The sequence below is a fragment of the Lissotriton helveticus genome, chromosome 1_1, assembly GCF_964261635.1.
Source record: "Lissotriton helveticus chromosome 1_1, aLisHel1.1, whole genome shotgun sequence".
NCBI classification, from domain to species: domain Eukaryota; kingdom Metazoa; phylum Chordata; class Amphibia; order Caudata; family Salamandridae; genus Lissotriton; species Lissotriton helveticus.
Window position 1 is genome coordinate 1,394,369,557 of NC_136057.1, and position 23,914 is coordinate 1,394,393,470.

Consider the following 23,914-nt stretch of genomic DNA (forward strand, 5'->3'; position numbering starts at 1 on the left):
AAATCTATATTTACATGTGAGGAGATTCATTCAGCATTCCATCAATCATTTGTTGGTGCAGCACTTTTCGTCCTAAGGGTGCTGGGTATGCCCAGACGTGGGTCCCTTGCTCGCTGTACCACTGTAGCTTGCCTGATGAGGTGTGTTACCCCGAAACTGGTCCCAGGATGCTTCTTTGTGGGACAGGGCTTGGCAGTTTGGGCTAGACTGTTCCCATGAGGAACAGGGTCAAGACTGATTTGCATATGGCTGGGTCCAAACTGGGGTGGCGAAGCGAGCTAAAGAACGATGGATTTAATCCAGATCTCTTGTCTGAGGGTGAATGCTTGATTCATTTAGCATCCCGTCCATCATTTGCTGCCGCAGCACTCCAGTCAAGGCAGAGAAATCAGTACATATAAGTACAGGCAAATCTTACCGTTTGTATGATGTTTTGTAGTACTAAACATACTACATAGTGCAGTTTGGGAATCAGGCCCACAATGTTGTAAAAATAAATCCACATTGCTACTCAATTCTGCATAGACAGTCATTGAAAGTTTCTGCACAATACTCACAAGTGGCGCTAGAGGCTTCTTCCCACTTCAGTCATGCAGCACAACTTCCAGCGCTAGGTTCCTTCTTGCTTTCAGTCACTGCTGAGGGCTTGTTGAGAGTCAATTGCCTTGTGCAGGCAAGCACGGTTTACAGTTTGCAAAACTTCACAGATTCCCTGTGCGGGTGTCTCTGGCTTGTGTTTCCAGAGCAGACAGAGTCTCTCTGGTCTTCCCAAATCTGGCTTTACCAGTAGACAATACCCCTTGTGCTTAATCTCGAAGTTAGTCCTTGGAGCCAATGCCATCTTCCTCATCTTTCACCGGAGGGCTCTTGTTCCGCACCGTCAGTCATTTCCAAGTTTCAACAAATAATCAGCATTCACTATGTACAGTACCAGACCAGTTACAATTGGAGTGCTTTACAAGAAGAGTCTTTGGGTGTTCAGTTATGTCCTTGGGAGCTACCAGGAGGTCAGTCCGCCCCAGTCCTTTCATAGACAAATACACGGTTCTTTGCTTTGCGGGGTCACATTCCCACCCACAGTTTTGCAGTCGGTCACGCACTACCATGTATCACCCCACATGTTTGTGGGTTTGTCTGTCTTCCCTTCAACTTCAGACTTTGAGCTGTGTTCTTTCTTTTGTGAGCCTCACAAAGCTGTGCTCTGTGATTAAGAGGCTACACAGAAGATCCCTCAATGGTCTGTCTGGTGATGTGGTCTATGTGCCAGTCTTGCAGGTGACAGACAAGTGAAGTATGCATGTGTAAAGTCATACATTTCCATCTGAAACACCATCAGATATAACACCTTGAAGATGTGTGTGTGTGGGGGCACACTTAATCTGGAGTTTTGCTACAGCCTCTGAAGTGAGTGGTCAATTCAAAGCTTCCAAAAGGTCACACTGCCAACATTAAAAAAGCAATTCACTTTCATCCCATGGAAAACCATGGCTGGTCTTACCCAACTGGTGTGGTGATGCCTGATCCTAGGCTTACATGAAAGAATATCCAGAACTACATTTCACTCTGTGTCCCTTGAAGTGTTACTGTAGGAGAGGGGCTCGCGTTCCTTAAAAACAACACACGCACTGAGACACCAGTTAGTGGTTTCTTAATTGGCAAAGTCAAAAAGCCAGCAGTATCTAACAGAAAAAGACTGGAATCATTGGAAGAAAGAGTTTTTCTGCACTTCTCTCACACGATTCTCGCCTAGGCTTTGATGGGTGTTGTACTACGTGTGGAGTCTCTGCTGTGAAGCGGGATGGCAAAGGCTGAGGTCTCATCTATTTTCAGGATTCTTTGTAGAACCCTGGCCAGACAGTTCACTTATGTTTCCCCTAGTACTAAAACATGTTCATTAAGACTCCTTCCTGATGTATTTGTGCTCCCACAGTACTGAGATACATTGTGCTCCTGTCTAGTTCCTTTGGGGTTCTCCCAGCACTTTAGTGTGCTGACACAACCTCTATCAGTCTTTCTTGAATTTGGCTGACTGGGATTTTACCCAACATTCCTTTCGTTTTCACAGTGTAGTGTGGTTGATGACAAGCCTACCCAGGCCTTAGGTTTTTCCAGAGCTGATATTCATTGATTAGCCTTCTAGTCAGTTCTCTTCAGTGTAAGAAATTGGAATATTATTTGGGGTCGGGATTCAAGGAATAATTAAAAGACCTTGTCAGGGTGAACCCTTAAAGTCACTAAATTAACCTGAGCACAACCCCCTGCCAGCTATGGTACAGAGGAGACAGGCTTAACTTAGAGCAATGTGTAAAGTATTTATACAGTAACAAAACAGTAATAAAGACAAAAATGCAACCAAACAAATCCCAAACAAAATTAGGAAAAAAGAGTAAGATTTAATAAAATAACACCAAAATGTCAAAAACTCTAATAAGGGGAACCAAAGATTTGAATATTTAAAGTTTTAAAAGTGCCAATGATAGTCAATGTTTTAGGTAGACCAGGACCTACTCACAATTCTAGGCTGGCTGCAATGCAGCACGGTTCTAATACACCAGCCAGGTTCGTCCTGGTCAAAGTATCTAACTTTTTTTGTTTTTTTTGTTCTATGAGTTTCACTAGTAATAGTACTCAAAAAATGCGATAACTCATCGATGGTGGTGGACTCACTGCCTATGTTTACCGGACGAGAATAAACATTCACGATAGCAAGCTTAAAAGAATTTGGCCAGTTCAGGACTACACACTGAACATCATCGGAATATGTAGACAGGGTCTCAGCCATGCAGCCCAAATGCAGACCGACCCAGCTGGTAAGGCCCCCTGACGGTTGCCCCTTCCCCCCCCCATGAGCGGGTACATGAAATGCGGCAAATCCCACTCTGTATTGTTCATCCCTAGCCCAGGTCTCTTGAAAGATCCACAAAGGAACCCCACTCTGGGCAAGTCAATTTATTGGGTAGGCCTGCCACATTCCATGACAATATTGTCAGAAATTTCGATTTGCTAGCATTTAGGCAGGTGACACCACTCCCCATTAGGACACCTTCACTTACAGATTCTCGGAGGGACTCCAGTATATGACCTGGCGCAGTTCTCCCCAATGCGTCATCACCCTTTCCTGTAATAGTCCCCTGAGTATACAAATGAGGATCGAGAGGATCACTAGACAATTGGCTACTAGTTGACTCAGCAACTCCCCCAGGATCAGCATTACTCCTACTTTGGGAGGTGCCAAGGGTTTCCACCCGGCTGTGCTGTAGTCAATCGACCATTTCCAGGCTACTGAACCTATTTTGGGTACGTATTTTGCTCTGCGCATGTGGTTGCGCGTACCAGCCCCTCTCAGCCCTACCCGCACCTCGGTGCGTTACCAAGGTCCAGTCACCTTCAGTATCTGGCAAGTAGATTGGGGGATAGAAGTATGACAGTGGGAGGGGTTGGATGGTTGCCCCAGGACTATGGTACCTCCAATTACAGATATGCTCCACAGTGCGGGGGTCCTTGAAATTTACCAACCCGCAATCGCCAGTTATGGTTTTAGGCCTGTGCCCCACCCCACCCAAGACAGCCTGCGTACTATCAATATTTCGCTGGTAATATGGCGAGGGAGTGTTCTATTTTTATTGAGCCAATCAGTCACTTTATTTCTTAGGGACATAAACGATTCCAGACTGGGATTACTTATTTCGGGAACCCCTGTCAGGACTACCAGATACGGGCTAGTTTCCGGGGGCAGATCAATTCTGCGTTCCCCAGAAGAGTCAGCGACGGATAGGACCCGACCGCCCTCTTTTGGCTTTGCTGAGACGCCCACTCTTGGAGTATTAGTAAGTTTGGCCAAAGGTGCAGATGGTTTTACAGTGGGTGCAGTAGGTGCATCAGGAATAAGTGGTGCAGCAGGGGGAGTAGATTTGTGTGTTACAATCCCACCCTGTACGGTATTCGACTTCTGACTTTGTCATTTAAGTCCCAACCACTGCCGAGGCACACTTCTAAAGCACCAATACCTCAGGGGAAGCACTTAAAGCCTCACAGGGGTTGGGCAGAGTCCACAGGCAGGGCCCAGTCCAGGTCCAGTTGCCACTGGTCAGCTGGGTAGTTACAGGAAAGGCCTCTCATAGCTTGTTGTATCCCTGTTACTTGAACAGGAGGTCTGCTTTATAACACTTGGAGACCATGTTTTTTTCCTGGGTGCAAGAGGGAGAAGGTCTGGTCTTTCAGGGGTTCTGTCAGGTCAGAAACAGCAGGTCCAGTTGTTTACTGATCTTCTGCAGGTAGAAAGTGTTCTGAAGTGGGTGTGTGGAAGTGCCAGGGTTATTTCGGGCACTAGCTAGAAGGTGAGAATGACTCCTGGGCAGGCCCTACCCAATCTGGTAAAAGTGGCCAGGGGTCACCCCACCCACTTTAGGCATTTTCAAGATGGCGAAGGTGTATGTGGGGAGTGTACTATTGTAATACTAGTGTCCTCCCACACTTAACACTAAACTCAAGTTTGAAGCAGCCACTGTAGCCACACTAAACGCAGAAACCGACATCTGGTAAGACAAAGGAAGGGTTGTTCAGCAACCAGACATGGAATACACCAGAAATGTCCCAGAATCCTGTGCTCTTCCTTTTCAAGTGTGCCCTAAGTGTTACATGTAAAACCCAGCAGGCCTCTCATTCAGAACTTGACACTCCAGCAGAATTTTACACCATAGTGTTAAAAAAGATGCCCACAGCCCCTACCCTTCTACTGAGCTTAAAGAAGTTAACAATCACAGTAACTTATTGTGTAGCTTCTGGGAGAAAATTCACACCCTTTTCAAACCTATCCAAATGCTAATTGCTGGCTGGGAGAAACTGGAGAGCAAATGCAAATTAGCCTCCAGGAACTTCAGGCGGGGAAAGGGTAATTTTGAATAAGCTACTTTTCCCTAATATTTATTAAAACTCCAACTTAACCATTGAATTAGATTTGTATTACTATTAAAAATAGTCATTCAATTATTTTCTATCTAGCTAGTCCCATTCCTAAAATACAGTATTAGGGTTTCAATCTGTACTCTGGTCTTCAACATAGGACAGGGCAGCCAAACCTGCAACAGTATGTATAGCTTTTGGGGGCTAGTGACTGGAAGAACATGTTAACATCAAATTTCTGTGTTTCCTAATTCGAATTCTATGTGCCCTGCCTTGGTGGCTACAAGGCATACATAGGGGTGATTTATTAATATTTAAAAGGGAGGTTTTGACCTGACAAAAGGGTTTATTTTGACAGGTCGAATTGCATATTTTACACTGCTCAAGCTACACAGGGTAGTCCTGAAGCCATCTCTACACTGACACTGTTGTGGATGGCACAATAGGTGCTGCAGTCGACTGGTCGCATTTAACTTCAAGCCCTGAGTATGCTTTGTACCATACACTAGGGACTTATAGGCAAATTAAATATATCAATTAAGAGTGTGCCACTGCAACCATGTTCAAAAGAGGAGTACAGTCGCTTTACTATTAGTTAGCAGAGGTAATATTCACAGAGTTCTAAAGCCAGAAAAAAATAGGGCTCAGCAAAAGGTAAAACGTCCTGGGTGATCTTACAGAAAAAGTAGATTTCCTGCACTTGGTTTTTCCTTGTTCAGGCAAACATGACAAGGCTTCTGTGTAGTCCTGCTAGGGCACGTAAACCCCAAACTGTGGGCTGTTGACCAGACCGTCTGTCCTGTACCCACAACTTGTGTTTTTGACAGTAATTATGGTGATGGATTAGGCGTCATCTCAATACCTCAGAATCGACACCTCAGTAACTTAGAATCATCATCTCTATGATACTGAGTGATAGTGTCAAAGATTCTCTGAAGAAGAAACCTTCTATTGCAATAGTGATGAATAAAATGGAGCAGCCCCTTCGGAGCCTCTTGTAGACTGATCTGCAAAGAGAAATTCCCAAGAAAGGACAAAATCTTAGCCTTCTGCAAGAATCAGAAGAGGTGAAAGAATGAAAATATCCCAATTCCCCTTTATAACCCAAGACTTAGCCAATTCAGATTGACTCAGTGAACATAGCTGTCTCTTCATGAGTGGAGCTGGGAAATGCCAGCATATAGCTCCACTGTGGTGAGTGACATTCATGACTCCTGGGCAATACATACTTGGGAAACTTGGTGCTTCCTTGTAGTGCTCACATCCTTACTAAGCTCAGCAAGAGAATCCTTCTGACCAGTGGAGGTCTCGGAATGGAAAGTCCCCAGGCAACCAACATCTGCCTCTGCATGCATTACTGCTCCCAAAGTCCCAACGACCATTAGGGTGAGGGCTCTGCTTATCAAAGGATCCTCTCCCTATCTTCCCATAAAGAAGACCGTTAGTTGCACCTCATCGAGCCAGAGTCTGGAATCCAGAGTTTCGCACATTCCTCCTGGCTCTCTGGTCAGTCTTTTTCGTAAAAAAATGAAGTTTAGGCATGGTACAGTGACCGAGGTTCGGGCCTCTAGACCAGAGGGCATCTCTCTACAAGATGAGATGGGATAGAATCCTGAGTTTGCCGTGGAGCTTAAAAAAAATACTCTAACTTGTGCCTGCTAGTTCACATTCCCATCTATCCAATGTCACCATTACACACCCTTACCTAAAGGAGATCACTTTAACACTTCGCAGCCTAGAAACCATTCCCAAACCCAGCCACACACGCTTCTAACTAGTGGTCTTTTTTCAGCACATCTGCCTAAAAAGTTAGCCTCCGCATCCTTGCCTAGAGTCGCCACCTCTAAACTCAGTTTTATATAACCTTAACTAGAGGACCCATAGGACGAGGTCAAAGTGGCAACAATGTCTTCATGCAGCAAATTAAACTGCTATATTCAAATCTCACCGTGTGACTCGGAGTAAATGGCCAAATCTCTAATGCATTCACCATTACCCGCGCAACCATACAAGGAAGCCCTCTCTCCCCTCTACTCTTCACGATAGCGATGGAACCACTTGCGGCACGACTCAGACAGCACCATGCAGCTAGGGGCCTGGGTTTTTCATCTTGGGGAATAATCGGCTCGCTGTACGCGGGCGAAATCACACTTTATATCAACAATGCCCAAGAAAATTTACTCCCAACTCTCTGGGAGATTACCAAATTCGACGGCATCTCGGGCATTCTGATCAATTGGAAGAAATCCACCATATTTCCCCTGACTGACAACACTAAATCTTTCGAACTCGACTATCCTCTCAAATGGGCGGATGGCCAAGTTATAATATCTGGGAATCTGGCCTAGTAGGGACACCCAAGAACTGTGGAGCATGAACCTTAGTCATGCTATCACCTGACTTGAGGGGTAGCTCAAGCTTTGGGCCAGACTTCCACTGTCTCTGGCGTGCAGAATAGCGATAGCAAAAATGATTGTTCTCCCCAAATTTCTTTATATCTTTGTAAATCTTCGACTTCCACTCACTCAAACATTCTTCAGCACCATGCATTAATTAATGATTTCGCTGGTGTGGGCGGGCGGACAGGCCAGGGCTGCTTGGGAAACACTGACGATTCCGCAGGATCAAGGTGGGCTGGGGGCGCCTGAAATACCTCCCTATGCCTACCGTGCACAAGCACAGTTCCTTCACCACTGGATGCACCCGACTCTATTCCAGTCCCATGTGGCAGCGTAGCTTGATATCAGCACGCCCATTCCCCTGGAAGTGGCCGTATACAGGCCTTATAAACGCCCCCGACATGTTATAGACACAACGGAAACGTTAAGGTTGGCCTGGGAGGGCGTGCGAGAGCTAGGACTGAGATACTGTTCGCCTCTTCGATACCTCTGTCCAAAAATCCAAAAATGCCCACACTAGACGACCAGGGCGGCTAGGCCTCACTAAATATGCAGATAATATCCTGAAGATGCGTTTATCGAGCCATGATCCCCGGACGACACACTGCCTCCCAACTTCTCTGAAATACTGTTGTGTCACCACATTCGCGCCACATGTCGCCAATTGCACAGCACGTTCCCTGGACCCCCACCCATTCTGCAAGCTCTAGAGCACATCATCACCACTCCTGCACCACACAATTTAATCAAGCGGCTGTACGCGTCCATGCAAAAGCATTATCTAGTGACGAGATCAAAAACTAGAGAAATCTGGAACACCAAATTGCACCCACAAATTACAGAGGAGCAATGGCAATTCTGCTGTGCACAACTCGAGCAGCTATCTCACAATTACAAACTCAGACCAATCCATTTTAAATTCTTAAATCAATATTACAGAACACCTAAACAGCTGCACCGTATGGGCGTCCGAAGTGACGAAAAATGCTGGAGGTGTCACATGGACCAAGCCACCTTCCTACACGTAGCCTGGGAGTGTCCCTCAATCGCCACATATTGGATTGAAATCTTTCACAAAATAAACAAAATTCTTATGGACCGTCTAGAACCCACGCCAGGATATGTCAAAGATGCCCTGGTCGATACTCGCAGACTCCTTGCCATGTTGCTTCTGCTAGCGAAGCGTAGAGTTGCTTTGAAGTGGGGGAGATCAAACCCTCCTTTAGTTAAAGATTGGGTCCATTTCGTCAAGAACACCTGAACGTTTTTTGGGAAATGTTGCCCCTAAAGATATATGGGGTCCTTTCCACAATTGGCTGGGAGCATGCGCCCCTGGAGCGTCAGGCCCAACCGAACAGTCCATTCGACAGGCAGACGAATAATCATTTAACTGCTACGATTTCTTCCCTTACACCCGATTCCACCTCCCCATATCTGTATGATACGCCCTCACCCACAGAAACACAGGGCCATTCTAGGTACCTACGAGGTCACATATATGCAGCATAATACAGAAGTGTCCATGCAATTATTCAATCCTATGTAAGGCGATCAGATATTGCCATGCTTTCTCCCTACTGAGCTCCCTAAGTTACAATTTTGGACTCTCTTACACCCGACTTAATTTGCAAACTGTGACAGCATTTTGTCTCTTGGGTGGGGATTTCACGTGTGTCTCAGGCTCAGATATAGACAGCCCACCCTTCCTGGTACCCAAAGCACGACTTTAGCGTCATATTTCCAAGGATGGATCAAAAGATGGCGACTCTGTGATATCTGGGGAAATGAGCACCCACACCAAAGGGAATACTCATATTACTCAGACATGCATGAACTGCATACATGCTTAGACCTCTTCGTGCACAATCGCATGATGGGTGACAGGATGCAGTCTACGGAATACCTGGATTAAACGTGGGCTGAACATAAGCCTCTAAAACTAGTATCGGCGTGGGGTAGGCTCAGACTGCAGATACCCTTATGGAAACTGAATATCTGCGCATTAGCGATCCACCATTTAAAAAGACGCTGGACAAGACTACAACTGACTTCCTCATTGAAAACGAGGGCACTGCAGGTGACGCGACTGTGAAGTGGGAGGCAATGAAGGTGGTGCTACGGGGGATTTACATTATGACCACATATGGGGTCTTGTTAGGCCTAACCAGAGATATCTTGGACACCGAAAATACAAGTGCAGGAAGGAGATCAGGCTTACACAGGGGTCTGCCGACCCCTGGTTCATCAGCGATCTTACGAAGTCACATAAGGATCTGACTTTGAGGCTGGGAAAGGTGGACTACAAAACTTATGTGGCGTAACAGCACGCTGAGGGCAACTAATCAGGCCGGATGTGAGCCTGGCTGTTGAGAAGAGATTCCGAAAGGAAACCAATAGGAGTGGTTAGACTCACCAAGGGAACTGCCGCCAACAACAGGTCCACATAAACTCCGTATTTGCAGAACACTATTGCATCCTGTACACTGCACCCCTCAATTACAACCACGCCCGACTGTTGGCTTATCTCAGCAGCATAGCCATGCCCCGAAAGAACCCTCTACAGAGGTCGACACTGGAGAAACCCGTGCTGAGGGAGGCTATAGACCAGATGGAACGGAATAAAATGCCTGGCACAGATGGGTTTCCGTCTGAATTCTACAAAACATGTAGAACTGCTGTAGCCCCTTAACTTCTCAAGTGTAGACAACCTCCAAACAGGTGGGTGCACTGCTAGGGTTGCTGCGCAAGGCACTCATAGGGGTTCTACCACAACCTGGGCGAGATGCCCCGGACGTAAAGTCATACCGCTCACTGGTGATGCTGAACCTGGATTACAAAATCCAAAATCCTGGGGAAAATACTTGCAGTCTTCTCAGTATGGCGACTGAGATAATACATCCGGACCAAAATGCCTTTGTGCAGGGCAAGAATAAGTTCCTCAACCGCCTGCTTTAATTTGATAGACAACGACCAAGCAAATAATTCTTGTGACATAGCACTTTCTCTAGATATCGAGAAGGCCTCTGACACTCTGGGGTGGCAATACCTCTTGACAGCTTTAGAGGATTTTTGGGATAGTCCCTAACTTTAGACAATGGCTCTAGCTGTTATTTCCAAAATCGGTGGCATGGGTACAGACTGGCAGGGTGATAACTGAACAATTCCCGATCAGCAGCGGCAAAAGGCAGGGGTGCCCCTTATCGCCCCTCGTTTATGCCATAGCTATGGAACTGACATGTATACTGCGCAGGAGAGATGTAGCCTGGGGAATATGCCCAGGAGATCATTAGCAGATAATCTCACTGCATGCTGATAAAACCCTCATATATATCCCAAGGGACCTGGAGGGAGTCCCAGAGGTGATGAAGTTCTAGCTGACTTCTTGGACAACTCATGGTTGAGGACCAACCGGAGCAAGTTGTGTCTATTCCCCCTCAGAGGCATGTCTGAGGAGGTGTACAAAGAGCTTACCCTGGAAGGGATCGAACTAAGGCCTCACTCCTTCAAGTACCTGGGGGTGAATGTGTATCGCATGGATCCTGCTCCAATAGAGGGATATCTGGGCAGATCAATTACTACCAAAAAACACTACAAAATCTGACTCCTATCGAACAGACCAATTAATACTTTGGGAATCAAGGGAGCTTATACTGCACTTTAAAACGTTCCTAGCAAGGCCTGCTAGTAGCAAAAGACCTGCTGGTCCGTGCTGTACAGTTTAAACAAACGCCAGTAACCACAGCCTGTATACACAGTATATAGTGACTTCAAACCCCTCACACAAATGTGTATAACAAATTAAAGACAAAAAATGTGAGAGAAGGCCAGAAAGCACCTCATGTATGCAAACCCGGGGAGCTGCTGGATGGTACTCACCAGTATGCCCACGTTATCATCATCGGTTGCTTACATGGCCAGAAAGGAAAAGAAAGTGTGTGCTTGTACTTCCTCAGAGGTGAAAAATTAAACAGAGAATAAATAAAAAAACTGTTTCAAACAACACTGAGTCTGTGTAGCTCACTCAGTGCCCACTGGGCCCCAACCATGAATAAGAGAAACTATTCTCACAATTAAAATGAGGTACTGCTCCCATGCAAGACATACTTTATTGAGTGCTGCGAGTGTCCTAAGGTTAAAAAACGGGCATGTATATGACCACTTTCACCCACGAAAGGCCACCATGTTTTGTTGCCAACACTCTCTAGGCAACTTCATAAACGCATTTGGGGAACCAGTCTTTACCTCTTAATTTCTACTGCACCATATTGAGTGGTTGCTGTCGTCCCTTGTACCTGCAACCCTCTTCAATGGTGAATACCGGGCCAATAGGTCACGTTTCACCTGCCGGACTGTAAATATCAGTGACCGCGTTACAAAAATGCCATGCCTCGTCCCACTCGATCACTACAACAAGGCAGTCTGTGAAATTCTGAGTTTCCCTGCCTCTGTCCCCAATGGGGAGGATAGCGATATCTAGGAAGTAGATACTTCTCAGGCTGGTCTACTTCTCAGTTCTACCAGTTAAAATCCCTAAGAAGATCTTTACAGTGCAGGACAAGATTGTTTATGAGCTGTGGGTCTGGCAAGAGGCAAAAGGCCCTTAGGAAACTACAAAATCCGATCATGACAGGTGGACTAAGTGCCCCAAATTATGAACTGCTCAGCTGCAGAGGGTGACTCGATGGGTGAGCCCTGGGCTAGACCCGGAGAGGGAAATTGTGTTTGGGAGACTACCATTGATTGATAGCAATGGTGAGGAGGAGACCTTGGGCCCATAAACTAGGGAAACAGCCGTATACTGCTGGTGATGGTACATAAACCCTAGAGACTGTAGGCATCTTTATGCACAAGGCCTGCCTCTTTGGTCCACTTCACCATTCCAATATTTACATACCACACACCAAAAAACTCCTTGGTTAGAGGCTGGTATGTCTGAGATGGGTGGACTCCACATATATGCGACCCTTCACACTTATAAGGATCTCCAGGACGAGTTTGGACCGGGGTCAGGTCATTTCATAACGTATAATGTGCTAGTGACCATGCTGAGACGGACAGGGTTTGAGCGGTATAGAACCCCCTTTGGCCCCCTTTCTCCAGTCATTGCTTACCCATTAACAGGAGAGGAGAGCTTTCACTATACTGTATAGCTCACTGCAGTTCCTACATGGTACCTCAACATTGGCCTTGAAGGCCAGCTCGAAACAATATTTGGGCATAAACCCCAGAAAGACAGTGGACTAGAGTGTTGGAGTTTGTTCACATGGTCTCACAAAACACTCGTCTGAAGCATACACAGTTCAATTACTTACACCAGACATGCCTCGACCCCAGGCGCATAGCCAGAATGTACAAGGGGGAGGGGGACGGATGTGTTTGCTGCCAGCACCCAGGATTTTACCACATGGTGTGGCAGTGTCTTCTTATATCACAATACTGGGAAGAAGTACTGGAGGTCGTTGTAGAGCTGACTGGCAAACGACAACCCTAGATCCTACGTCTACCTTGATGGGCCTAACGTCCCGACAGAAGAGATCCAAATACTTAATGAGGTTTATTGACCTTGTCCTTGTCTTGTACATACAAGGTTAGGCATGGCGGTTCTTCAAGGCCCTTGACATGACTTTGTATTTGGGGGACCTGCTGAAGTGGGCCAGGGCTGAAGTGGACGTTCTCTATGTCTTAAGAAGGTGGGGCTCAGGACAGGCATGCATGCTGTAAGACACATTTGTGTTGCCGTTGGAAACCAAGTCGAACACAACCCGCCCCCCCAACCCGAGTCACCAACTAAAATTGTTGCTGGCTGAAACACTGTGAATCCGTGATAGCTCTAGATTCTTTCTTTCTCTTCTCGGAGCTCAGTGTTAGCAAGCAGTGCTGATCCTGAATGAGGTTGGACTTTTTTAAATCTTTTTATTTTTGCTGCTCTTCGTTAAGCTCAACTGTACACTATACGTCTGACACAAGTGCTTTGCTGCTGCTGTAACCTTGCTCACTTTGCCACTGGATTCAAGCAAGCCTGGCTGAAGACGGCTGGAATGCCAGAAACCGGTCCTAGGAAGCTTGTTTCCGGTCCAGGGAAGGCATGGCTTGGCAGTTCGGGCTGGACTGTTCCCATGAGGCACAGGGTCAGACTGATTTGCATATGGCCATGTCTGAGTGGGCTAAAGAACGGGGATGGATTAAACCCAGATCTGTTGACTGGGTGTGAGTGTATGATTGGTTCAGATGCTCCGTCCATCACCACCCCCTTTTGTACCGCTTTGTTCGCCATAAGTTGGCAGGGTATGCTCAGACGTGAGTCCCTTGCTCACTTTGCCACTGGATTCAAGCAAGCCTGGCTGAAGATGGCTGGAATGCCAGAAACTGGTCCTAGGAGGCTTGTTTCCGGTCCAGGGAAGGCATGGCTTGAATGAATGAAATGAAATGAATGAATGAATGAAATGAATGAAATGAATGAAATGAAATGACAATTTATGAAGCGCGATGGCTACCCTGAGGCGTCCCAGCGCTACAGACTATGCAAGCTGGAAACAGAAAAGTTAGTCAGGGTAAGAGAATAGTAAAGTTTTCAACTGTTTGCGAAAACTAAGTAGGTTGGATTCTGCACGTAAGTTGATGGGGAGGGAGTTCCACAGTTTGGGGGCATTGTAAGAAAAAGAACGGCCTCCACTTCTGGATTTTTTAATCCTAGGGACTGTTGCCAGTGAGGAACAAGATGACCTGAGGTGTCTTACTGGTTTCTGAGGGGTAATCAGAGAGTGGTTCATGAGGGGCCCGGTTTTTCAGAATGCTTGGTGGGAGATGCAGAATGCCTTAAACTCAATTCTGCGCCTAACTGGTAACCAGTGTAAAGTACGCAGGCCGGCCTTCGTTGATACACGCCTAGGAATTTGAAGAAGAGTCCGGGCTGCCGCATTCTGCGCCACCTGAAGAATATTCAGAGTAAGTTGGGGGGTGCCTAGGTACAGGGCGTTTCCAAAGTCCAATCTGGATAGGATCAGACCCTGAACCACTATTTTCCTAGCTTCAAACGGTAGAAGGGGAAGGATCTTCTGGATTAGCTTAAGAAGGCCAAAACAGGTTGCCGAGAGTTTGGTGGCTTGGGCATTAAAGCTCAGACTTTTATCGAGCCATATGCCCAAACTCTTGATTTTATCTCTGGGTAAGGGAGGCAAACCCAAGGAAGGGGGCCAAGATAAGCTAAGAGCCAATGGGGAAGGATTGCCCAGGAGCATTAACTCGGTTTTGTCACCGTTCAATTTCAGGTATGAATGTGTCATCCAGTTTGAGACTGCTTCCAAGCAGGTCCTAAGATTGTCTGGGTTTATATCATGTTGGTTGAGGGAGACCACTAGCTGGGTATCGTCCGCGTATGTTATTATTTTGAGACCAAATGGACGAACTACCTCAGCTAGTGGCCCCATGTAGACATTAAACAATGTAGGGCTCAGAGATGAGCCCTGGGGGACACCGCAAGGAAGAAATTTCCTTGGGGAGATGGCAGAACCCTCAAACACCGGAAAAGAGCGGTCAGTGAGAAATGATTCCAACCAAGAAAAGGCCGTGCCCACAATCCCAATGTCAGAAAGCCGTGAAAGAAGCGTACTATGGTTGACAGGGTCGAAGGCGGCACTGAGATCCAGGAGTATTATGGCTGCTGAACCTCCCTGGTCCAAGATCTTTCGTGCCTCCTCCGTCACTGCCAACAGCGCGGTTTCTGTTCCGTGCCTGGGCCGGAAGCCAGTTTGGGAAACATCTAGTAGATGGTTAGTTTCGATGAAATCTACCAAAGTGGCATTAACGTGTTTTTCCAAAACTTTGCTCATCCAAGGAAGCAAAGATATGGGCCTGTAATTCTTTAGCTCGGACTGGTCGAGATTTATTTTTTTGTTGGCAGTTCAAAAGTGCCTCCTAGTACTTCATAGCACGAGGCCCCGCACCCTTCAAGGCCAAGCCCCCTCCGCACACGATGAGATTGTTCTTCAAGTTGGCAGGTATGTAGTCATAACACGCGTAAAGCATCCTTTGGGTATGTTGTGGGATTGTGATACACGGACTGTCAGCAAACTGTTGCTATTCTCGTCTTCCCTTACGAGAATGTTTCAGCTTGAGACACTGAGGGGCAGATTTACCAGCCACTTGCGCCACTTTTGCGTCACTTTTCCCATGGTAAAAATGACGTAAAATTGGTGCAAGAGCCTTGTAAATAAGCCCCTCAGTTTCCTGTATCATTATTTGTATTGTGAAAAACTGAATAAAGAGCAATGTTGAAGAAGTCGAGGTACAACTCACAGTTACCTAGAGATCACACTCACATTCCTGTGCATTAAGGATGCCATTCTCACGCACACTTAACCTGAGGTAACGCCCACAAACTACTATTTAGTGGTCATTCCTCTCTAGAGTGAGTCCCACATACCTAGCAGAGGTTACACATTCTCTCTCTCTCTCTGTCTAGTGAAGGCAGTTCAACGCCCTACCTGTAGTGTTGCGCTCTAGTCTCCGACGCCCGACGTGATGACGAGGCGCGCCGGAGCTGGAACGCAACACTAGCGCTTGCGCAGTGAGAAGGAGAAAAGCGCGCGAGAGAGACGGAGTGGGAGAAGCGACCGGAGCTGGCTGGTAGACGCTCGGCGCTCTGTGTTAGCGTACATTGTTTGTTTAAATAAAAGAATCGACCACAGCTACTTGTGAAGAGTCCTCTGTGGGGAAACTGCATAGAACATTACAGTGGCGACGAGGATGGGATTACCCCACCCCCCACACAGCAACACCAGAGTAGCTGCATCAAGGACACGTGTAACACAACAGGTCAGACACGGGGCAGGGGCGCGCCCAGACATTCAACGCTATTTACAACAGAGCGTGGCAGCAGCGCGACACACCAGCAATCTGCATAGGTGGAAGCCCGGCCACCCAGGGACAAGATAAAACCTGCACTGCGCAGAGAGTCACTTAGCTGATACCCTGGCAGAGAAAGTAGACAGTGATAGGGAGGAAGGAAAAGTACACCTCCCCAGCACCACGCGAGACAAACCAATCAGCGCACCTGGCAGTCCCAATAGCCAAGGGGACAACTCTGATAGAGAAGATAACCCCAGCGCTCCGGGCAGCCCTGGGAACCAGGACGGAGGGCCAGACACAGCGCCTAGAATGAGCAATCAAATGACATCTCTCACAGTGCCCGTCCCCTTCCTACCCAGACCAGGGGAACCCCTGATGAAGTGGGAGGACTGGAGGGAGTATTTCAAGAACTACGTGGAGGCCCTGGAGGATGAAAACGGTGAGCCATTCCCCAGCGCTAGGAAGAAAAGGTTACTGCTGCATAACCTGGGCCCGGAAGGTGTACGTGTGTATACGAACATAGTACCGGCAGAGAGGCCACCTGCAGCCGATGACGTCTTCAAGAATGCCTTAGAAGACCTAGACAACCATTTTCGCCCGGCAGTATGCGTATCGGTCGACCGTTACAACTTCCAACAAAGAAAACAGGAGCAAGGAGAGTCGATAGATGATTATGTGGCAGCCTTGAGACGACTAGCTATCACGTGCAAATATGGACAACTACAGGATGAATATATCAAAGACCAAATTGTCATGCACACCACGAACAGGTCGGTCCAGGACAAGTTGTGGGCACAGGGTGAAATGTCGCTCAAAGACGTTATCGCAATGGCAAAGAAAGCTGAACTCTCGAAAAGATGTGCAGACTCAGCGAAAAAGGAAGGAGCGCAGAGGCAGATGGTCAACAAGAAAGACGACGCGTACTCATCCACGAGGTACAAAGGAGCCACAGGAGAAAGAAGGCAAGATTCAAGGTGGACAGGAAAACAAGCTACTCCCGGTAAACAACACTCGGACAGCAAATTTTCATGCTACAGGTGTGGGAGCGCAGATCATTCAGCGCAAGACAAAAGATGTCCGGCGTTTCGCGCCAGGTGCTCCTTCTGCGGCATAGTCGGCCATTTTGAGAAAGTGTGCCGCAAGAAGGGGAAGAGAACTATGGTGAAGTACATAGGGCAGTCCTCGTCGGAGGCCCCGGCTGAAGAAGACCTGGAGGAAGACGACATGGTGCTGTGCATCGAGGAGCAGGTGTTGGAGGTAGCAGGCGAACGTTCGGACAAACCACGCACGGACATGCTGATAGGAGGAGTGAGAGTCCACATTGCAATTGACTCGGGGTCCCCGTACTCCATTGTCCAACGGTCGGTTTGGGAGGCAGACTTTGTTCCCCTCCTGGGTCCACGACTAGATCCACCGGACATACGTCCCATTTCATACACTGAGAATGCAATCCCCATGGTTGGCTTCCGCACCTTGAAGTTTGAATTCAGAGGCAGGTCTGCGAACTGCAAGCTGTATGTTGCGGAGAGGGGACCCTCAGTGCTAGGCTGGAGAGACCAAGGCGATTTGGGCATCAAGCTAGATCCGGGGGGCAAAGAGAAAATCCTGCTGACAGATGACGATACATGGCCACAGCAAGACAAAATAAAGCAGGCCTTCCCCAAAGTGTTCGGAGGCACGGTGGGTAAGCTGGACAAGTTCGTGCACAAAATACTCCTCAGGGAAGATGCCAGACCAGTGTCCCACAAAGTCAGAAACATCCCTATTGCTGTGAAAGAGGCAGTCCAGCTGGAACTCAAAAGATTGGAAGAACAAGGGATAATAGAACCAATAGACAGCTCAGAATGGTTGGCCCCCTTGGTCGTGGCCAGGAAGCCCAATGGCAAGGTACGCTTATGTGTGGACCTCCGTGAGCTCAACAAGTGCTTAATTGTAGAAAAGTTCCCCCTTCCTAGGATCGAGGAAATGTTGGCTAGAACAAAGGGAGTATCCTGGTTCTCCACAATAGACCTTACGTCAGCGTATCATCAGATTGACTTACACCCGTCAAGCAGGAAACTCACCTCGTTCATCACACCATTTGGGTGTTATCAATTTCGCCGCATGCCGTTTGGGCTGGCCTCGGCGGCTGCGGTGTTCCAGAAATTGATGCACCGCCTATTCAAGGACTTACCAGGTGTCCAGTACTTTCAGGACGACATCCTGATCATGGGAACCAGTCGGGTAGATCATGATGAGAAGCTGGCAAAGGTACTCACTGTACTTCAAGAAAGAGGTCTCACGGACGAGTGGAGTAAATGCAAGCTGGGCATGTCATCCGTCACATATCTAGGGCACGAAATAGGGAACCATGGAATATCCCCTAAAAGACAAAACGTGGAAGCCATTTGCGATGCAAGAGCCCCGGTCAATAAGGAGGAAGTGAGGTCATTCCTCGGGATGGCGGAGTACTATAGTAAATTCGTAAGACACTTTGCCACCAAAACTCACAAACTTCGCCAGCTTATCAGAGACAAGTCGCAGTTCACATGGGATGAAGAGGCACAGAATGAATTTGAAAAGTTGAAGCTGGACATCAGTGGCGCAGTGCCGCTGCATGGATATGACCCCAAGAGCAACACCATCCTGACTACGGACGCTAGCGAGAGGGGACTGGGAGCAGTGCTGGCACAGGAAAGAGAGGATGGCACGGTGGAGACGCTCAGTTTCGCATCCAGAGCGCTGTCTCCCACAGAGCAGAAATACAGCGTCATCGAGAAAGAAATGCTGGCGGTTTCTTGGGCCATGGGAAAATTTAGGCAATTTGTCTGCGGCACCCGCTTCAAACTGCAGACGGACCATAAGCCTCTGGTCAAAGTGCTAACCTCAAGTGGCCACGGCACAGCCACGCCACGCATCGCGAAGATGACACTCAAGCTCTTGGACTACACATATGATGTGGAGTACCTGCCAGGGACACGTAATAAAGTGGCAGATTATCTCAGCCGAGCCTCGGCCATGGAGGAAGCACCTGCGGATTCGCCTGACTCGGACGAGATGGTGGCAGTGATGGAGGATGCGGAGAAAGCCATCAGCAGGCAGGAGTGGACCCTGGCCTATGAGGGAGATGGAGAAATGGAGGAAGTTAAACAATACTTGATCTCGGGATGGCCGGAGAAGAGACACCTCAAGGAGGACCTGAGGAAGTACTATGAGATACGGGAGGAGCTATCGATGAGCGACTCTGGCATTTTCATGTACCGAGGGGACAAGGTAATTCCTCCAAGGACTCTAATTCCCCTGCTTCTGAATCAACTCCACGAAGGTCACCTCAGAATCGTCAAAACAAAGTTGAGAGCGAAGCAAATGTATTGGTGGCCGAGAATGGACAGCCAGATTGAAAGGCAAGTGAGGGAATGTGGCCAGTGCCAAGGAGCTGATAAAATACTAAGACCCCTGAGACCAGCATTAGGAAAATTCGAACGACCCCAGAATCCCTGGGAAGACATTGCAGTAGACATCTTAGGGCCTGTCCTCGACAACATGGGCATAGCCAAATACATATGCGTGGTCATTGATAAATACTCTAAATGGCCAGAGATTGAGGTGCATGAAACCATGGACACGGACACGGTACTGAGATTCCTCACCTCCCTGTTCTTGAGGGAAGGAATACCGAGAACAATATTAAGCGACAACGGACCGCAGTTCACATCGGACAAATGGAACAAATACATGGAGAGGAATGGGATAAAGTCGAAACACACAGCAGTGTATCACCCTGCTTGCAATGGTCAGGTGGAACGGTTTAACTGTGTACTGATGGGATCCATACAAGCTGCCATAACTCAAGGGAAAGATTGGGAACTGGAAGTTCAGAGCATGTTATGGGCCTACAGGATAACACCAACTGCGCTAGGATACAGCCCCTTCCAAATCCTGAGAGGCAGACTCCCCTTTACAAGAGACAATGTGGTATGGAGAGAAAAAACGGTGACGAGCAAATGGTCACCGGCGGTAGTTCAATACAACCTGGAGAAGGCTCAAAAGGTGTATGCGGCGCATTACAACAAAAGGCACAACACCATGGACACGGCTCTGGAAAAAGGGGAGTGGGTTAGAGTCAAGCTAGCGACTCTCCAAAGAAAAGGTGAAAGCAGGTACAGCAAACCCCTACAGGTGCAAGAAGTACGTGGACGAGCGGCCTTGCTCAGTGATGGGAGAGTGTGGTCCCAAGACCGCATGGTAAAAGTCAACAGGATCCTGCAGTGGCCAGTTGCCAAGGAGGAAGAGGATGATGACCAGGAGCAAACGTACGACGAGGAAGAGACTGGGATGGAGAATGAGAACCCAAAGGAAAGATCTACTCAAGAGAATAGGGAAGAGAATGAGCAAGCAAGGGCACCTGGAAGAGAAATGGTGAACGCGGCCCCGGCTGGGGAGAAGGAAGCGGACACTCACAAGAGAGTAAGGTGTCTTCCCGGTGAAGATAACAGAGAAGAACACACACCGGTAAGATGTACCCGTGCCGGGAGGGCGGTCACCATGCGCTCTCGATTCAAAGACTATGATATGAGTGACTATTGATGTTGGGACTTAATAAATGTTTTGTTATTGGAAAAGAAGGAGATATGTAGTGTTGCGCTCTAGTCTCCGACGCCCGACGTGATGACGAGGCGCGCCGGAGCTGGAACGCAACACTAGCGCATGCGCAGTGAGAAGGAGAAAAGCGCGCGAGAGAGACGGAGTGGGAGAAGCGACCGGAGCTGGCTGGTAGACGCTCGGCGCTCTGTGTTAGCGTACATTGTTTGTTTAAATAAAAGAATCGACCACAGCTACTTGTGAAGAGTCCTCTGTGGGGAAACTGCATAGAACATTACACTACCTAAACTGAATTGGTCGCACACACCCTTAGAAAGAGGATGTCACTCACACACCCTTTGTCTGGATGTTTATCTCACAAACTCCTCTCCAGGGGCAATTTCCTCACCTCTGAGGGAGCGACTTTCACTCACAGACCAAGAAAACGTGACTCACACGCTTATCCAGTGGAGGTAAACCCGTCCAGACCACTAACTCCCCTATCTAGATAGGTTTTCTTTGTAACATCTTTACCTAGAAAAGTAACTCTGTGCAGCCTTGTGAAAGGGATTTTTATTTATTTATTTAATGCGATTTTATATAGCGCGAACTCTACCCGAAGGTGTCAGAGCGCTTTACATATGCGATGTCTCGCCCCCTTTCCCTCTTAAGAGATGTCTGTCCCTCTGTTTACCTCCCTAGCCTCAGCCCTCGCTGCCATTTTGCACGCTGACGCACCTGGCGGGGTCCTCGCGCGTCCTCTTCCCAGGGGTCGTCTGTGACGTGCAGGGACTCGAGCCTCGCTGTCCTCATCGCAGTGTCCATCCGCAGCCGCCTGGAGCCGGAGACACACCAGAGGCGGATTGCACATCAGCCCGCTTCCTTCCTGAATGTTGTGTTTCCCTCGTAAAGAAAAACGCGCATTTATTGGAAGCGAGTTTGACAAGGCCGCCGGCCTGCATTTCCTGAGCTGGCACCTTCACAGGCAGATTCTCGCGGCCACCATGTTGGCAGACTCCCCGCCGTGCACCCTGGCTCCAACACTCGGGTGCCATGTCTTCTCGGGCCACACGTTATCTTATGCAATCAATTCTACAGTTATATAAGACTAGCGTTTTCTCAATACTGCTGTTCCCTTTCTCTCGTTCGGCGGAACTCAGCTTCCTTCCCTGTACTGTGCAGCGGGGGGACTCGGTCAACCAGGGTTTATTTAAGGTCTTTGTATGGTGAACTGTAGCCGAGCCATTCGTCGGAAGTCTCGCATATACACTATTACCGTTGTGTATACTAATTTATTTACTGCGCCTCAAACACCCCTGTCAGCCGAGGCGTTTTAAGGTATGGGCAAAGCGGGCCCCGGATATAGCCAACTTTGCTCTTGCCCTGATGACCGTGAATAATTAAAACATTTTTTTTTTATTTAACAGATTTTTTTAAATACGCTTTCCTTTAATTTATTTTTATTTTCAATGTGGTTGATGTCTTGGAGTCTATTGCACACATATGGCTGAGAAATGTTTGGTTTTCAACACCATGCAACAGCCATAAAAACTGTTTCTTTTAGATCAAAACAGGACCTCACAGATGAGAAACGCAGGAGGTCTCAAAGATTATGACCTGCTCCTGAATCATAATATTTAACCCCTTCGATGCGGGTGACAAAGCCAGCTCGTCATGGGCATTACCTGCGCTACGCGGATGACGAGCTGGCTTTGTCATAAACAGGCCATTTTTGAAATTCCAGCGCACAGCGGGAAAACGCGGTAGCGGTTAAAGCACACGTCACTATCCCTGAAAATTAGATGTAAACACATTTAGAATGTGGACAAGTGTGCCTGTGCATGTCAGCGACCTGGCCTAGGACGGCATGAAAGAGCTAAAATTGTATCATAAATTCAAAACTGTTACAATCGGGGCCTCCCAAAATACATCCCTGAAATCCTTAGGAAGTCCCTGCCTGTCAGAGAGGACCAATCACACGCGCATCCATGAGGAGCCGTCCAAGGTCTACTGTAGGCCGCACCCCTCCCTTCACAGAAGCAGTAGTGAGGTGCATCTTGAGGTCACAGGCCGCGAGCCCATGGGTAGGCACGTCTGAAAATCAGTCCCACACAGTGTTACGCAGCAACTGACCTTAGATGTGAGGATACATGAGCCTTGCTGCTGCCCTTTGGCAATAATAATCACTTTAGTGCTGCACAGATAAGGTTATGAAGGACCAACCATATGGAAGTCAGTCTGACTCCAGATGAGTAGGAGCAGAGTAGGGCCTAACCGCCATGCCCTGCCTGTGGAGTTTAGATTGGCAGCTGAGGAAGAGAGGGGAGCAGAGGGGGGAGACAGTACACCAAAGGCAGTGTTCCTTTGATTAACTAAACTGGGATTGCTCTTAGACACATCGGCTCCACTGACTTAGGGCACTCTAGAGCAGTGCTTTAAGTGCAGCGGTACAGAGTCCTGCCCCTGTTTTATTTTGAGAGGGAGAGTACCAGCACTTCTTAAGAGAAATGTAAACATTTTAATTGGAGAGTACCAGCACTTCCCAGAAACAAGTAGGAACTCTGGTACAGAGTACCTGCTCTTCTAATTTTCCATTTCAAGCACTGCTCTAGAGGTTGCTCGAAGAGACAGCAAGCTCCTTTCTCAGTTCATAGGCTTTCTTTGACTCTGGCCCACACCCAGTTCAACGGTCCCCCAACTTGTGTATCTTCGTCTAGGGCTGTATTTATATAAGTATTATGTATATGTTGAATTTGTTTACAATAGCTGTACAGTAATAATAAAATAATTTTGCCATTTCTTTAACATTTACTGCATTCGAGCTCTGTTAATTATGTAATCACTTACAAATAAAGATATAGGTTGCCTGAGGATTTACACTATAGTTTCACTGTTGGCAGGCAAGTAGGCATGTTAGGGAAGTTCTTAATTGCATGTTTGCATGTGCCCTTTCCTGTATTTAGGAGGAGTTTTGCTAAACAGTTACTTTGACATTCTTGATCCTCTTCAGAAACACTGGGCATGAGAGGCAGCAGCAGAAAATTGTAAAGGAGTCCAGTGATCCACTGCATCTGGGATGAGCCTCAGAGAGAGATCCTTTTTGTTAACTCCAGCTTGCAAAACAATGTTGACGTTTTGAGTTTTTGGCACTGGTGAAAAGATCAAGCCAGGATTCTCTCCATTGCTGGAAGATGCCCTGTGCCACC

General features: G+C 47.7%; 1 protein-coding gene across 1 annotated transcript in view; it reads right to left on the bottom strand.

Annotated features, from left to right (window-relative positions):
* The window catches only part of RAB3D (RAB3D, member RAS oncogene family), a 219,476-nt gene extending 197,948 nt beyond the window's left edge, over positions 1-21,528 (bottom strand). The window contains exon 1 of the mRNA XM_078684167.1: positions 21,447-21,528. Coding sequence (XP_078540293.1) covers positions 21,447-21,521 — 75 coding nt within the window. The 5' untranslated portion in view covers positions 21,522-21,528. The remainder of the gene's footprint in view (positions 1-21,446) is intronic.
* Positions 21,529-23,914: the final 2,386 nt, after the last annotated feature.